This window comes from Peromyscus maniculatus, chromosome 9 (assembly GCF_049852395.1).
Source record: "Peromyscus maniculatus bairdii isolate BWxNUB_F1_BW_parent chromosome 9, HU_Pman_BW_mat_3.1, whole genome shotgun sequence".
Classification (NCBI taxonomy): domain Eukaryota; kingdom Metazoa; phylum Chordata; class Mammalia; order Rodentia; family Cricetidae; genus Peromyscus; species Peromyscus maniculatus.
Window position 1 is genome coordinate 76,737,719 of NC_134860.1, and position 16,393 is coordinate 76,754,111.

The 16,393-nt window shown below is 45.3% G+C and overlaps 1 protein-coding gene across 12 annotated transcripts in view; it reads right to left on the reverse strand.

Annotated features, from left to right (window-relative positions):
- The window catches only part of Dgkh (diacylglycerol kinase eta), a 166,553-nt gene that overhangs the window by 51,363 nt on the left and 98,797 nt on the right, over nt 1-16,393 (reverse strand). For 11 of the 12 annotated variants that reach the window (XM_076545427.1, XM_076545425.1, XM_076545426.1 and 8 more), the window contains 6 exons: nt 10,163-10,267; nt 9,774-9,906; nt 6,949-7,055; nt 6,189-6,314; nt 2,424-2,526; nt 1,164-1,323 (listed from right to left, as the gene is read on the reverse strand). In XM_076545427.1, the coding sequence (XP_076401542.1) occupies nt 1,164-1,323; nt 2,424-2,526; nt 6,189-6,314; nt 6,949-7,055; nt 9,774-9,906; nt 10,163-10,267 (734 nt within the window). The remainder of the gene's footprint in view (nt 1-1,163; nt 1,324-2,423; nt 2,527-6,188; nt 6,315-6,948; nt 7,056-9,773; nt 9,907-10,162; nt 10,268-16,393) is intronic. The other variant, XM_076545433.1, reaches the window with a different exon arrangement.

The window sequence follows — 16,393 nt, forward strand, 5'->3', positions numbered from 1 at the left end:
AGAGACGCTCAGAGATTTAGCGAGTGAACGGCCCCTTCATGAGAAGAAGGAGCATCGGCTCCACAGAAGAATCACACACGGGCACTGACGGAGGATGAAGGACCCCAAGGCATACTCCCCCCAGTGGAAATGCCAGGTAGTCATGTTCATTTGGGGACTTTAGGGTACACAACCCCACAGAAGCTCAAGGGACAGTCAACCCAAGTCCCTTATCTCTATCTGAAGTCGGCCTGAGATCCTTCAGGAACGGCCCCTGTGGGCCTAGACGGAACCCACTTTGGCTAAGTAGCTGACTATGTGCATTGATATAAACGAATCTTAGTTTTTCATGAAGGTAATTCTCTACTAGCAGTTTGTACTTTACATCTATGCACGGTTCTCTTGCCTACAGCTAAGCGTTTGTTTGAGGTAAGACACACACTTAAAATCTTTTTATGCACATTTTAGAATTTGGAAGTTTTGATAACAAGTTTGGAACGGATATAAGGAAGCTGAATAACATCGGAACGGTTGTGTTAAAATGTGAATGAGGGAGCACATCTTTAATCCCAGCGCTCAGGAGGGAGAGACAGGTCATACCCTGTGAGGCCAGCCTAGTCTACGCACAGCTCCAGGTCAGCGTGGGGCCTCATAGTCCTGTCTCAAAAATAACAACAGCAAAAACACCCATCACCACCACCACCACAACAAAAAACCCTACAACAACAAATAATTAGAACTCACGCTAGAGACATAGCTTAATGACAAGAACTTGCCCCCGGTGAGCACATCTAAAGGTTCAATGACCAGCACTGTGCAAAAGAACAATGCAAAACCAAAATCTGACAAAGCTCGGACGAAGGCAGGAGTGAGAGATGACACCAGAGATGTCCACAGAAACCGTAATTTTCTGTTGTTTTGTTTGGTTTGTTTTAATAAGGGTTTCTCTGTGTAGTCCTGGCTGTCCTGGAATGTGCTCTATAGACCAGGCTGGCCTCGAACTCAGAGATCCACCCGCCTCCGCCTCCTGAGTGCTGGGATTAAAGGTGTGCGGCACCACCACCCGGCTTGGAAACAGTAATTTTCGCGGGGGGGGGGGGGGGGGGGGGGGGGGGGAAGGGCCAGACACAGCTCACGCTTAGAAGCGTATTTTACTCAAGTAAGATTTATCCTTAAGGCATTACCCTAGGTGTGGCCCTCCGTTCATTAGATCAAACACCTGAGCCGGGTTGAGCAGCTGCTTAAAGCGACGGAGGAACTTGACTCCCTGGTTATCTCCGCTCTTAGAATTGACGAACACCAAGAGAGGGCTGACACAGAATGAAAACGTTGCTCTACAGAAACCTGAAAAACAAACCCAGGACAGCATCAATATGGAGATTTTTCTCTCTTAAATGACTAACAGACATTTAGAGAAAGTAAGAGAAATGGGCAAAAACAAGGAACCTTTCTTACTGCTGGCACATCACTATAATCTAATCCCCCAGTGGAGCTAAGGCTATGATTTACATCCTAGCCATATAAAACTTTCATTTCAGAACATGCTCTGCAGTGAAAAATCACACCAAAGACAATGAAAACCTCAATCACAGAGTATTTGAAATGGACCACCAACCTTACCAATATTTATAAGAAAAGCAAATCTAGACTATGGCTTCCCAGTTGTCAAATAATCCATGTTCAGACTCGGTATTTTAAAATACTCCAGTTGTTCTTTTGCAGAGGCCTGAGAAAATACTTGATGATTCATAATAAACCAAAGATCTATCCGGGGTGGGGAGAACTATCAGGAGCTCATCCTTCACACTTTCCATCCATATATTCTTGTATCAAGAATCTGCACATGAAGTGTGGCAGGGACCGGAATGACACACTGCAAAAGCCATCTGTGACATGGCTGATGGGAAAGGAAGTAATGAATGTTCCTTCCCAAACTAGTGATGTTAGGAAGTTTCCTCAGCACTACAAAGAGCAAATGCATTTAGAGGACCACAAGATCCTGCAATGAAATTACAGGAGAACAAATTTTAATAGGATCCCATGCTGATGGGCAGTTTCCACTATGGTGAAAGAACACACATAAATGAACCTTTTAGTACTTCAGTAAAAAATGATAATCTTCCTTCATCCATTGGGATGCAAAAAAAAAAATCTAAAAGTCTTATGTATGGTGATATGACTAATGTGTTCATGGTTACACTACAACTTTCATTTCAAAATATTCATCTGGGCTGGGTATGTAGCTGAGTGTTTGGACACATGCCTAGCTATTCAAGATCCTGGGTTTTTTTTTTTTTTATTCCCAGCATCACAAAAAATTAATTAGTTAAACAATCAAATATGTCTCCCAGCATTTATAAAAACTGACCAGAATAGCAAATTACAGTTTATCATAGAAAATTAAATATGTCAGAAATACACATACTTACACTACTGCTACGTACCATCAGAATCTGTGCTATTTAGTGCAATTGGAGGTATGATAGATACTTTACACTGGCCAAGTGGACAGACGGGATGGTACAAATCTTTGCAGGCGGTGTGTACCTAATCAACAAAGAAATTTTCGAGAATCATAAAAAGAGTAAACCAATGCTTTCCTGTGTTATGAGCTCTATCTACAGACCTGCTCGTTCAGGATCAATACCATCACAAAACGTTCAGAGATTAGTCAGGCCCTATAGGCACATTACCCTGCCGAGGGACAGGCTAGCACTGTACATAAGACTGGCCTGAGCAGTCTGTGCCTTAGGCTGTCTAGAAGAAGTAATATGTATTCAGTGGATGCCTGGTGAAGGAAAGGAGAAAGAGATAGGGTGTGGGAAGAAAGGTAATGGGGAGGGAGGGAGGGACAGATGGACAGAGGGAGGGATGGACTGAGGGGGAGAGGAAGGGAGGGGAGGGGGAAGGAGGGGGGAAGAATGGGAGGGTGAAAGAGACTATCATAATATCATAGCCATAAACTTTAATAACGGTAAATAAGACCTGCAATGGGCCAGCTCTTTCGGCAGTGATCCTACAACCGGCCAGTCAAATTGATCTTAGTTTCCTTATGTATTTGCATGTGGTGTTACATGCACACCCCTGACTATCTCCTCAGCTAGAGCACTGCCCCACAAGACAGGAGAGGAACAGAAGACTCAAGCCCACCCGAGACATTCTGAGTAAGAAAACCCAGGGCCAGTTCACCGTGGAGGAGCCTGGCTGCTCGGAGGGCTCTGTGCACCTATGTGTTAACTAAGCCCCACCTTTCCGGAGGAAAACTAAAATTGAATGGAAATTTTCATTCTCCCGATGACAATTTTCAATTACGACTTATAATAATAACACAAATACATTTTAGAAAAATGAGGGTGCACAGGTAGTTTTTTTGTTTTGTTTTTGTTTGTTTGTTTTGTTTTGTTTTGTTTTGTTTTTTGAGACAGGGTTTCTCTGTGTAGCCCTGGTCGTCCTGGAACTCACTCTTGCAAGCCAGGCTGGCCTCGAACTCACAGAGATACACTGGCTTCTGCTTCCCAAGTGCTGGGATTAAAGGCGTGCTCCACCACCTCCTGGCCAGACAGTTTTAAAGGAAGAAAGTGTGAGACTCGTGGGGCAACACAGAGAGAGAGATCTGTGACAATGTCGCCGAGAAAAGCCGGGCTAAGTGCACAGGCACTGTCCTGTCAATTGCATGCTGAACCTCCAGGGTGGTGGAATGTCAGGCTTTGGTGCGGTTCTCACTTGCTTTGTGTGGCCCTTTGGACTAGGTGACGGGAGGAAGCACTGGCTACCCTCCAGCACCAGCTCAACCATCTAAAGGCAAAACAACAAGCACACCAATAAAGGATAGTGGAGGAAGGATGAGACCAAAAGAGCTGCCACAGGGGGTCGGGGACAGAAAACGGCGTGTGTAACTGACACAGACTGGGGCAGGAATAATTAGGGTGAGAGTTCAGCTTGCCAGGGAATAAAAGGGGGAGAAAGACCTCCCAGAGTGCCGCCATGCATCATCACCTTTAACAGCCACACCATTCTCTAGAACTGACGCCAGTGCAGTGCAGAACGTACCCTCAAGTACGGTCTCATCAGCTCGCACTGCCAAGTACCTGCCGAAAACTAGTGAGTCATAAAAGTAAACGCATAGACACTGCAGACCAGGACAGCCTCTCTCTGTCGCCACACAGATGATGTGCTTCCCTTGCAAAAGGTGAGACGTGAACAGCTAAACCCCAGAGGAGGGAAACAGCAGTAAAGACGCGGCGGCTAGGGACAGCAGCAAACGGGAGGCGTGGCGAGCTGCCCCCCGGACATGGTAGCTGAAAGGACGGTTTTAAACGACATCTGTGCCGGGAACTGGAGAGATGGGGAGTGCCTGAGAGCACGTGCTGTTCGGTTCCCGGCACAGACAGAGTGACGTACAACCTTCCGAGGATCTGGCACCGTCTTCTGGTCTCCATGGGTACCAGGCGCACGTACGCGCGTACACAGTGCACATACACACATTCAGGCAAAACCACTCAAACACATAATACATTTAAAAAATAATGTTGTTTGTGTGTGAGTGTTCCTTTAAAACAAGGAATAGTGTGAGAGGGCTTTGGGGGCTAGGGGTGTACTGAGATGGAAAAGACACCCGTTACAGTCTACACGTTATTATGATGTTGTGCTGACTGGCTTTTTTGTGAGCCTGACACACACTATGGGCATCTTGGAAGAAACCTCAGTTGAGAAAATGCCTTTGCAAGGCTGGCCTGTAGGAAAGCCTGCAGGGCATCTTCTTGATTGATGATTGATGGGGGCGGGGGGGGGGGGGGGAGGCACGCACGTGGGAAGTGGCACCCCTGGGCTGGTGGTCCTGAGTTGTATAAGAAAACAGGCTGAGCAAGCCACGGTGAGCAAGCCAGTAAGCAGCACTCTTCTGTGGAATCAGCCTCCTCCGCCTCCGGGTTCCCTTCTTAAGCTCTTGCCCTGGCTCCCATCAGTGATGGATGGTGATAGACCCTTAAGCCAAAGAAACCCTTTCCTTCCCACCTTCATTTTGGTCATGGTGTCTTTATCACAGCAACAGAAAGCGAACGGTCTGAGACCACAGTGAAACAGAAGGAACAGCAACACACTTACGGTTTATAAGGCAGACCGATGAGAAACGCCACCGCGCCGGGACAAAGGGAGTCATGGCTAATTTAAAAGCTGGGAGGAAGCACGGCTCAGCTATCAGACCTGCCTGAAACGCTGCAGGGTCTGCTCTGCTCGGAAGTCAGTCTCCTTAATTATACCATTGACTCACCGGCTCACATCCCTTGTGCTGTGTGCTGATCTGCTTCCCACTTAAGAAAAGCAGTGGGTTTTCCCCATTTTAAAGTGTGTGTGTGTGTGTGTGTGTGTGTGTGAACTTCCAAATTTAAAACACCAACATGAAAAAGACTGTAAGACTCAAAAATACCGCCAAACAAATCTACCCCCAGTGGAAGGCAGTCGCTGCCGTTTCAGAACAACACAGCCAACGCTAGGCAGAACTGCACACAGCTGCCCGCCCCGGCTCTGTCCACATGACCCCTTCCTCACACTGACTGTCCTCATTCAGTCAGAAACCCTGTCCTTACAACAGCTGGCGGAAATGAGACAGAAATGGGAATCAACTCCTTGATTCACAGGCAAATTTTTTAAAAATATTTACCTATATAACACGCCTATAATTCCAATCGCATCAATGCGTAGCCTATGGAGTTTGGTCTGGTGTCAGGGGACAGACGGAGGGCTGCAGCAAAATTATTCAGATATCAGTGATAACCTGGGAGCACACTGGGGCAGGGCTTTCTGAGGGCACCACGTAGTTTGGGGGGGGTGGTTGGGGGAGTGTACTGAAAATAAATTACAATGTGATGAAATCAATACAGAAAAACAATTAGCTATGAAAAGGGGATCCTGTGATGTAAGAAATATCTGAACACAAGCAACTACTATAAATGGGCCATTTGAAAAAAGACCCGGGCAGAAGTGAGAAACGTGCGCGCGTATGCACACACGCACGCACACACGTCATTGTCACACATTAGAGGGAATACACTTTAAAAACATAAATGAGCACTATTACGTCACAAAAGGGTGGTGTGCACAACCAGGGTCTGCTCTTCGCAGGAATTATTTGCTTTGCCCCTGGAGCACATAGAAGACCAAGTTAGAAAAAGAAGCTAATTTAAAGGCACAGAATCATTCCAAGCCCTCACCATTGTCTTACACCAGAGGCATTTCCAATCTTGCAGGCGGAGAACACTGCCGCACGTCTTGTCGCAGACCGCACACTTGGCACTCACAGGCAAGTTGCCTTCAAGCCATTGGTGAGGCATGGCGACCTATGGACAGGAGGAAAGAGTGGTCAGAGCGAAGCCTGAGGATGCCATCCTCATCCTGCGGAAGATGGGGAATGGCTTCCTACTCTACAGACTCCGTCATGTGTATGCTGAGAGTCCATCACTCATTTTCTCCATACCTATGGACCGCCTACCATGCCTGAATCCTAAAGGTATACAAAGAGAAGACAAAAGGCTCACCCTCTGAGATTCAGCAGAAATCTAGCTGAGGAGAAAGGCGTGCAAAGGCTTTGGAAACAGTGACCTCTAAAGGGTTCACAGGCAAGAGACAATGGAGTCCAGGTTTGAAGGGGGTACTGTGGAGAGGAAGCCCAGAATCCGCAGAACGAACATCTCAGCTAAGGCTTGAAGACCACTGAGTTTGTCAGACCAAGGTCCTTAACGGCAACCCAGCCAAGAAGCCCTCCCAAGTCTTACTTAGAACAGATTCCCCTACAAGCAGAGAACTGAGGAACGCCATGACGCCATCAACTAAAAATCAACACTTACAATCAACGAGCACTTGACATCTAACCCAAAGAACCCACACCCCCGTTTCACTCTCCGCCATTAAGTTCTGCAAGAGCAGGGCATGAGAAGAGTTGCCAGGGAAGGGGGCGGGGCCACAGCAGCTTACACCATCCTCGTCCTCAATGATATCCTTCCCGATGGAGGCCAGCGTGGTCCATTTGCAGTTATTAGTTGCCCTCACCGCACATCTTTTGTGAGCCTTGAACTTACACACTAAAAAAAAAAAAAAAAAGTAATCATAAAAAGTCAGGGGTTTCCACGTGAAGGAAGTTAGAGCATGAAACTTTCAAAGGGGGGGACTTGGGGGATGGAGGGGAAGTGGGGGGTGAAGGGGAGGTGGGGGTGGAAGGAGGCAAACAAGGGTCAAAGAAAAGGTGTAAGCTCCAGAAGCGGTAACTGAAATCTTAAAGGTTAAGTGTCTTGATATTTATGAAGCCGTTAAAATGTAATATAATAGATTGCCGCTAAGAAGAGAAATTAAACAAACACAGAGAATTGGTTCTTCAGAAAAGAAAAACACAGACACGCACCCACGCTCAGAATAATCCAGTAACAAGAGTACTTGTAAAATACCACTTCTCGATCTAGGTATAGATTGGATGTGTTTAATTTGAGAAAATTCACTGAGGTCTGCATTTGCACTGCTGTGTATTTACACTAATGGTTTGAACCTGTCATAAGGCAAAGGTCACCCAGCAATATTTGCAAGTTCAAGTACATGAAGAAAACCATCAGACAGCATGGGAAGCAGTCACAAGGACGGGAGAGTAACAAGCTGGAGCTGGGCCTGTGGCGCATGCCTTTAATTCCAGTACTGGAGCTGGAGGCGGGTGGATGCCTAGGAGTTCAAGGCCAGTCTGGAATATAGTGAGTTCCATGCAAGGACATGCAATATAAGATGTCAAATCCTTCATTACTTCAAAAATCCTGCCATGAAATGAAACAGCTCGTTTAAAACAAGCAGCACACTTTATAATAAAATGCTGCGTGAAATAGGCCTTGGGACTAACAAGCCGCAACGCAAGCAGTGCTGGGAAGCCAGACTGTTGCTATGGTCACCAGGAAATGCAAGTGACTTTTCTGCACCTACATTTTGTTAGGCGGCAACTGAATTTCTTCTGAGAGGGATGGAAAACAGCGAGTTCCATGGCTAATCATGTCATTAACTAAAACCACAAAACTTCACAAATACTGCGGTAAAATTAGGACTTTTATTCCAATGTTTAGTCTTTGCCATGCTGGGTCCTCCTAAATATTAAACAGTAGTTAAGATAAGTATCCATATTTATACATTTGATATTATCGATTTCCTGAGATTACCACTTAAACTTGTTTCGTTCAGATACTATTTAAATAATTGTGAAGGGTAATTTCTCCCTAGGATGGTACTTAACATTCTCAATGAAATGAAGAAATTATGAAAAGTGCTGTGTTAATTTTTTTATAGTGAGTCTATGCCTGTCTGACTTCTGTTTACATGTCTTAAATGCGGTCACAGTCTGAACTGGCGGGAGAGGAAGAGGGTGCCATTGCAGAGCTCCATCTCGACCCGCAGACTCAGAGTAAACAGCTGATCCAAGGCCAATCCCAGGTTTTTCCACCTGAAAACCACTAGGAGTGAGATTCTATCACTACTTTAACTTAAACCCTAGCTCCGAGTGCTCAAAATCACTTAAGATGCGGCTGCATTTTCGAAGCAACTGGTATCGATTCTATACATGGTTCAAAGATAATACCCAACACTCTCTGTTCTTCGCCACCGAAGAGGCACGAGCTTTCCCTTAGGAGCCATTGACTGATCTGCCTTTGGTACTCACAGTTCCTAAATTAATAACTCACACATCTGATAATTAAAATTATAGCATTTTAAAAAAGAAAAGAAAAAGAAGCACTAGCATGGATGTAGTGATACTGTGTCCCTCAATATATTGTGCATCCTAATAAACTTATCTGGGGTCAGAGGACAGAACAGTCACTAGAAAGAAGACACAGAGGCCAGAAAATGGTGGCACACGCCTTTAATCCTATCACTTGGGAGGCAGAGATCCACCCAGATCTCTGCAAGTTCAAGGCCACACTGGAAACAGCCAGGCATGGTAGCACACACCTTTCATCTCAGGAAGTGATGGCAGGAAGCAGAAAGGTATATAAGGCGTGAGGACCAGACAAGTGCAGCTGAGATCCATCAGAGACTTTCAGATTGAGGAAACAGGATCGGCTGAGAAGTTGGTGAGGTGAGGTTAGCTGTGGCTTGTTCTGTCTCTCTGATCTTTCAGTGTTCACCCCAATACCTGGCTCCAGGTTTATTTTTATTAATAAGACCTTTTAAGATTCGTGTTACACATGGGCCTTAATTTTAAAGAATCTTAAAGAAGTTTTAGTTGGCAGTAGGAGGATGAGATGGTGTACAGTGTTCGCCTAATGTACACGGAGCTCTGGGTTCAATCCCCAGTGTCGTGCAGAACAGAGCAGGGAATAGCAACAGAATATCCATTTAAATGAAGCTTAAGTAAAGGAAAATATTTCAAATAATGCAATATAAATAACCATTAGGAATTCTGCCAACAAATGTACACTCATCTCCACAGTCAATTAGAACAAAGAACACTAGAATGTTACCAAGCTCAAGGGATTTTTAGATAGTACTAGTTTTTTCAAGAGAACATGGAATTTTGACATATGCTTCCTTTCAAATGATTTCTGTTGAGCAACAGTATTTCCCCAAATCAGTCCCACGTGTGTAGAGCCCAACACTGAACTAGAAGAAAACTTAAGTCTTGATTTAAATAAACACATCTCCCAGGCCTTGCCCCTCACAGTGTTTTTCTGCAGTCTGTCTGTCTGCTTCTTTCATGACCATGCAGTACCCAGGATGAGGTGTCTACGGTACTTCGGCTGTTGGTAGGGCATAAATGCGGAACACTACGGTACCTTCGCAGGACAGGCCATGGGAGGTAACTCCGGAGAGGCTCTCTCTGCACACGTTACAGAAGGTAGGCCGGGCATGGGAGCAGGCATACCAGTTATGCATCCCTGAGAAATGTTCCACATTAAACTGAGCCACCTAGAAAGGAAATGTTAGGTCAGAGTTGCCAAACAGGAGACCAAGGCTAGAGACTCATGACTATCTGCAAAATTCATTCTCCAGCGGGGACCCAACTATCGACCCATTACTCTGAACAGCAAAGCACTTGAAGTAAAAAAAAAAAAAAAAAAAAAAAAAAAAACGAGATCTACACAAGTTCTAATAAGCCTGCCAACACTTCCTTCGGCACAGGCTAGCTTGGGCTGTGGCAAAGGACATGAAACAGGTACTTTACCTCATAGGGTTCTCTGCTCTGTACTGACTTCAGAGAGCTGATCCAATCTTCCATCTCCTTCCTGTTCTCAGCACATAGCATCAGCCTTCTGAATGGAGTGATTATCTGAAAGGAACAATTCAGTCTAGTGATTATGAATAACCAACAAGAGGGATTTTGGAAAGCCCAGCCTCTTACAAGGCAGTTCCGTCTCTTCCCGGGTCTTTATTTCCTCGATGAAGGAGGGGTGTCTGTAACACCGAGGAGTCTCGTTCCGTGTGACAGAGTGTGTTCCAGGGAAGGATGGCACTCGGGACTCTTGGCCCATCTCTGACTCTGTTGCTACTAACCAGGCCTTTTAGCTCTTTCTAAAGATGACTCCCACAAATAAACAAGCATTCTTACTGTACAGAATGCATCTTGAAACCTGGTTTTAAAATACACTTCAAAGTAATTTGTAATGAATGACACAGAGCTTTCAAAATGGAAAAGAGTTTTAAATTGAAAAGGTAGTCTTAAATTTCATAACCGACTGACTATGAGATTTCCACTACCTGTGAAAGAGTCCTATGAAGGCTTTTTCCTCTCACTGTGTAGAAATTTATTGCACTACTTTTTAGTCAGAGCGAAGTGGGAGACAGCATAAAAATTCAAGAGGAAAGAAAATATTTGTGATTTTCATTTCTTTTTTTCACGACACTGAGAAAAAGCAAATTAACTGTATTAAGAACCTTAAAGAAAGTGGAGTGGAACTCAAGCGATTTTAGCACCAAAGGTGCTTCAGAATAAGCTTCCAACTGAATTCTGCTTATCAATATAGCCTAGCGTGGCTGCTGCCTTGAGATCACTGAAACCTAAGCACTCACAGCAAAGAAGGGCCCATTTCTGGCCTGCCAGATAACAGCAAAATACTGCGTTCCTCCCAAGAAGTTACTTTCAGATCGTAAATAAGAGATCTATTTATACAACAAATATAAAAATTGCCTGAGTCCAAACTCTTGATCAACTAATAAACTAAGTATCTTACCATATATATATAGCAGATATCATGAGTGATTTGGAAGAAAAATCATCTATAAGAAGAAAGGGGCCCATTCCCTAAGAGGGAACTGGTGGACTTAACCACCCCTGATTTAAGCGCGCAAGTCTACCGCACAAGCAACAGAGAAAGGATCCCGTCTGGGCCACTCACCAGCCACTGCCGCCTCATTAGACTACACCATCTTCCAGAAGCCCAGCAGCTTTCACTACTTCTGACAGGCACTCGCACTTAAATAGAGCCAGCCCACCGTCACATGGCACAGGGGGGCACCAACCGCGCGGCTCTGCCTCTTTGTTAATTGCACATGAAATCGAAGACAGCCTCACTTTCGAATTTTCTTGTTTCAAACGACCTTCTTTGGGTAAAGCTTATTAGCAGTTGGTCACTTCTCTTCCTGAATAAATAGTTAATGCAAAGAGCAATGCCTCTCTCATTACTTGGAAGCCAAATGGATGCTTTATTGCTTCAAAATGTTTTTCTAGGGCAGTTCATCAAATGTGGCAGAGAGGTACCATTAAATCATAATATACTCCTGGCTCTGGAGGCTGGCACAGCGTCCAGAAACCGCCATGTTCCGCTGGCTCACTAATGTTATCTGAATAAGTATTGCCTCTATCATTTATTTGACTTTAGCCATACGACAGGGGGTAAATAGAAGGGTTCCTTTCACCTGTCATTCCCTTCTTTCATTTTGTTCTTTGTGAAATTCTAGGCAAAGCTCGGGACTGACAATCAAAACTAAAGAAGCTTTTAAAGCCATCACAAATTTAAAAGGCAGGGGAACAAAAGGCAGGCGTTGGCTTCTAAATTTTCTTAGAGATTTTGGAACTAGACAGATACTTCACTTCTACGTGATTCCAGCAAGACTGCATAACTCACTCACGGGCACACCTTACATGCTAATGAAGAGTACATATTTGCGATTTCCACTTTTGAAGCAAGACTTGCTTAAAGATGAGCAGTCATGAGCAAGCGAAGATCATCATACACAAGAATTCAGACCCCAAAGTAAGTTTTTAAAGGCAAAAAGACAGTAGAAATATTTTGATGGGTAGGCCTTGTGATTAATCACAATTAAGAATCTACTAATTGTTGCCGGGCGGTGGTGGCGCACGCCTTTAATCCCAGCACTCGGGAGGCAGAGCCAGGCGGATCTCTGTGAGTTTGAGGCCAGCCTGGGCTACCAAGTGAGTTCCAGGAAAGGCGCAAAGCTACACAGAGAAACCCTGTCTCGAAAAACCAAAAAAGAATCTACTAATTGCAAAACCACACTCTCAGAAGTCAGTACGAAAAGAAATCAGTCCTTCATAAAATGTTGTGGAACAGAGACAGCTAGCTTTGTAGCTACAGAGCTCAAGAGACCAGCTGTCCGGGCTAAGTCAGGCTCTGCTCGGCCAGCAAACCTGCAGCCTGCAAGCCTTGCCTCTCCCCTCCAAGCTTCCACGTACTCGGTCTCCTCCCACAGCCATAGGGCTGACACACAACACAGGCCCTGGTTATTCTCCAGCTGAACTCCATCACTACAGCCCTGCTTCTCACCAAATTTTATATGGGAGAGGTAGGAAGGGCAAGTTCAGAAAAGCATTTGCTTCTTAGCTGGCAGTGTATCTGCCTCGGACTCTATTATGTTCATAGGCAGCCCCTGGCCTAAAGGGGGAGCAACAAGAGCTCCTCTCACACACTGGGGGGCTAGGGGGAGAGCTATCTTCCTACATCTGTTGGGGCAAGTCCAGGAAGTTTCTGGAACCAGAGGCTGTGCTACCCATCCTAAGATCTGAAGCTTACCCACCCTAAAGTGTTCCCTATCCCCTATCTGTAACTCGCTCTTCCTGTTACCCCAATTATCATTGTTTCCACGCACATCTGAACTAGTAGTGTCCTTGAACGATGACAGCCCCCGGGACTCTGGAGCACACACATGTGTTCACCTGTCGTTCACTAAGTATGTGCACACTCTGCCAAAGCCAGAGAAAACACTACAGGGTTGGCCACAGGAGTCTGTAAGGGGGCAGAGGAAACCACCGATTTACTTGTCTGGAAAAGTGCTAGGGTACCAGGCAGTGGCATCTAAATTGCTTTCCTAAATGGTACCTAGGAAAGTAGAAAAACTTCCATTAGTAGAATGGTTAACAGTGAGAGTCACTGGCAAAAGATCAATCCAACCACACTATTACTCACTTCCAAGGCTCAAGAATCTCCCAGTCTGGCTGGGTAAGGAGACTCTCTTACCCAGAAATAGGGATGGCTGAGGCAGAAAAATGTTTGAGGCCTTCCTGGACAAGATAGTAAGTTCCTCTGCCAGGCTGGGCTATGTACAGTGAGACCCTGTTTCAAAACACCCGCTCCCAAAAATTAACTCAGTCTGATACAGCATTAAATATAAAATCCGATGGAACTGGGACACCAAAGTTAGACTGTAAATATGCTAATGTGTACAGAAAAAAAGACACAAAAACAAAACCCAGATATATAGCCAAATGCAATCAAGAGATTAAAGACCAATTTAATTTTTTGTTCATTTATCTACAGTTTTTAAAGCAAATATATAGTGCTTCAGTGATAAAAACAATTTGATTTTTTTTTTTTTTTTACTGACAGAAAGATGGGCGGTTTAGAATATAAAATTGTACAGGAAGGTTTTGGTAGGGAGAGGGAGGAGAGGAGAGGGAAGGATGAGGGAGCCAGGAAGAGGGACAGCTAATACTAAAGATGTTTGGCAAAGCTATGTAGAAACCTACTGTTTTATATGATTCCTAAACAGTTTAACTGGAGTTATCTTCCATGAGGGATAAAGGTTGTCAAATAAAAAGTCCAGGGTCAGTAGTGGATACCTGGCCTCCAGGTGTTGATCACCAGTGTTCCAAAGAACACCACCACCACCACTACCACCACCACCACCACCACCACCACCACCACCACCACCACCACCACCACACATACACAAACAATACAGGTTACTTCTGTTGCTCTTGGCTGTCCATCAGAGCTTCATGTCAAGGCCCTATTGCTGAAGATGCACCATACACTTTCGTCTCAGGACATGGAGAAATCAAGTTGGTTTTGACTGGAAATCATCCCCTCTGCTGGCTAGCTTTCATAGCACTAGAAGGAAAGCACTATGCAGGGTGCCTGGGACAGGAGCCAGGGAGAGGGGTGGGGGGTTCACAAACAATCTTACCCGGCTGTGAACGTTGTGAACTAAAATGATGGCTGGTGTGGCAAGGTATACCCACAGGCGGCACAAATGTTACAGAGGTAACCGACCATTTTCTGATTGGACTTTAAAGCTCACTCTATAGGAGGAGATGCCTGCTGGTACTGTGACCCTAGCCAGGAATCCATGGTCGGAGAGTTCATAAGTCCCTGGGTGAACCCACTACTGTTATTCTGCTAAGCAGGTACAATGTCAAACTGAGCTTTAAGGACACATCTCCAAAACCATACATTAGTGCAGACCTCAGACCTCATCGCAAAAGTTTCCTTGTAGCAACGGATAGTGGTTAATGCAGAAACCCACAACTGATCAAAGTACAGAGAATAAATATCTGTGGGATGCTCAGCTACAATCTATATCACTCCACCACCGCCACCCCATAATACCCCACGCAGACCCTTCCACACTGAGGCTCAGAGAAAATGGAGGAAGAGGGGATAGAAAGTCTGTAAAGCCAGTGGTTTGGAGAGGTGTGGAGCAAAGCAGTTCTTCAGATGCAATGTAACTGCGCTCACAGCCGCTGTGGTTCCCTGCACAGGGACCTGCACGAGATCAAGACAGCGAACAGTATAGCATGGTACAGGAGGGCTCGTGAGTTCCCATGCCGGACTAAGGAACTGCTGGGGAAGACAGAGTCAGTGTTCCTCAAGCGTGTGACCCCTAGTAGACCAACCACGTCGCAGTGGATGGCTCGACACCCAGGAGGAAGTGAGTGGCACAAACTGGACTGTGGAAGGGAGAGGAGGAGGAGATGATAAAGACAAAAGTTGGGAGGGTGTGGAGAGGTGGGAGCTGCATCTGGGAGGAACGGGGGGGAGAAAGGCGGGGGATGAATTTGATCAAAATATACTGCGTGAAATTTTTAAAGAATGAAATTGCGTATGTTTTAAAAAGAATAGTAAAAGGTAGGGTGGACCTAAGTAGCACCCCTCAAGCTCTTCTATAGCTCCCAATCACCTGGTTTGCTTGCTTTTCAAATCCCAATTATAAGCTACTATCCTCTCATCCAAAGAAGGCATGGGTACCAATTAGTGAGAAAGAGGAGGGTTTATATGAGCGAGAATTGTTGAAACCAAGGTTGGATAAAGCACAGGGACAAATAACCAAACAAATGGAAACACGTGAACTATGAACCAATGGCTGAGGGGCCCCAAACTGGATTAGGCCCTCTGAATAGGTGAGACAGTTGATTGGCTTGATCTGTTTGGGAGGCATCTAGGCAGTGGTACCGGGTCCTGGGCTCCTTGCATGAGTTGGCTGTTTGAAACCTGGGACTTGTGCAGGGATGCTTGGCTCAATCTGGGAGGAAAGGACTGGACCTGCCTGGACTGAGTCTATCAGGTCGATACCAGTCCTCGGGGGAGACCTTGATCTGGAGGAGGTGGGAATGAGGGGTGAGCTGGGGGGAAGGGGAGGGGGCAGGAAGGGAGAGAACAAGGGAATCTGTGGCTATTATGTAGAACTGAATAGTATTGTAAAATAAAAAATAAAATAAAATATATATGGAAAAAAAAAAAGAAACAAACAAACAAAAACCCCTCCAGGTGATTCCAAAGTGGAGATAAGTTTGAGAACCAATGTCTACTGGTAATTTTCATTCTATGCAACAATGTTTGAGCTCAAAAATGAAAGGAGTTTCTAAAGAGCAGTGAATCAGAGGGAATTGTCTGGCGTCAGGGTAATCTAGCCTAAATTCCGCCAGCATCCTCTTTTGTCTCTGGGGCGGAGACGATGCTTCTGAGCCTCAATGTTTCTGAAGCTAACTAGGGACAGAGCGGTAGCTCAATGGTGGTCCGGGGCCCATTGATGAGACGATTCAGGTTAGGCTTCACTAAAGGCGGTCTGTCTCTCACCACTGACGGAGACTACACCTGCACTGTCATCTACAGGTTTCATACTTATTCCTTGTATTTGTGGTCCAAGATGAAAGTCAGGAGAGCTCTGATTAAAAATGGAGGTCTCTGCCAATAAAACCCCAAGCCTAGTAAACTAACAT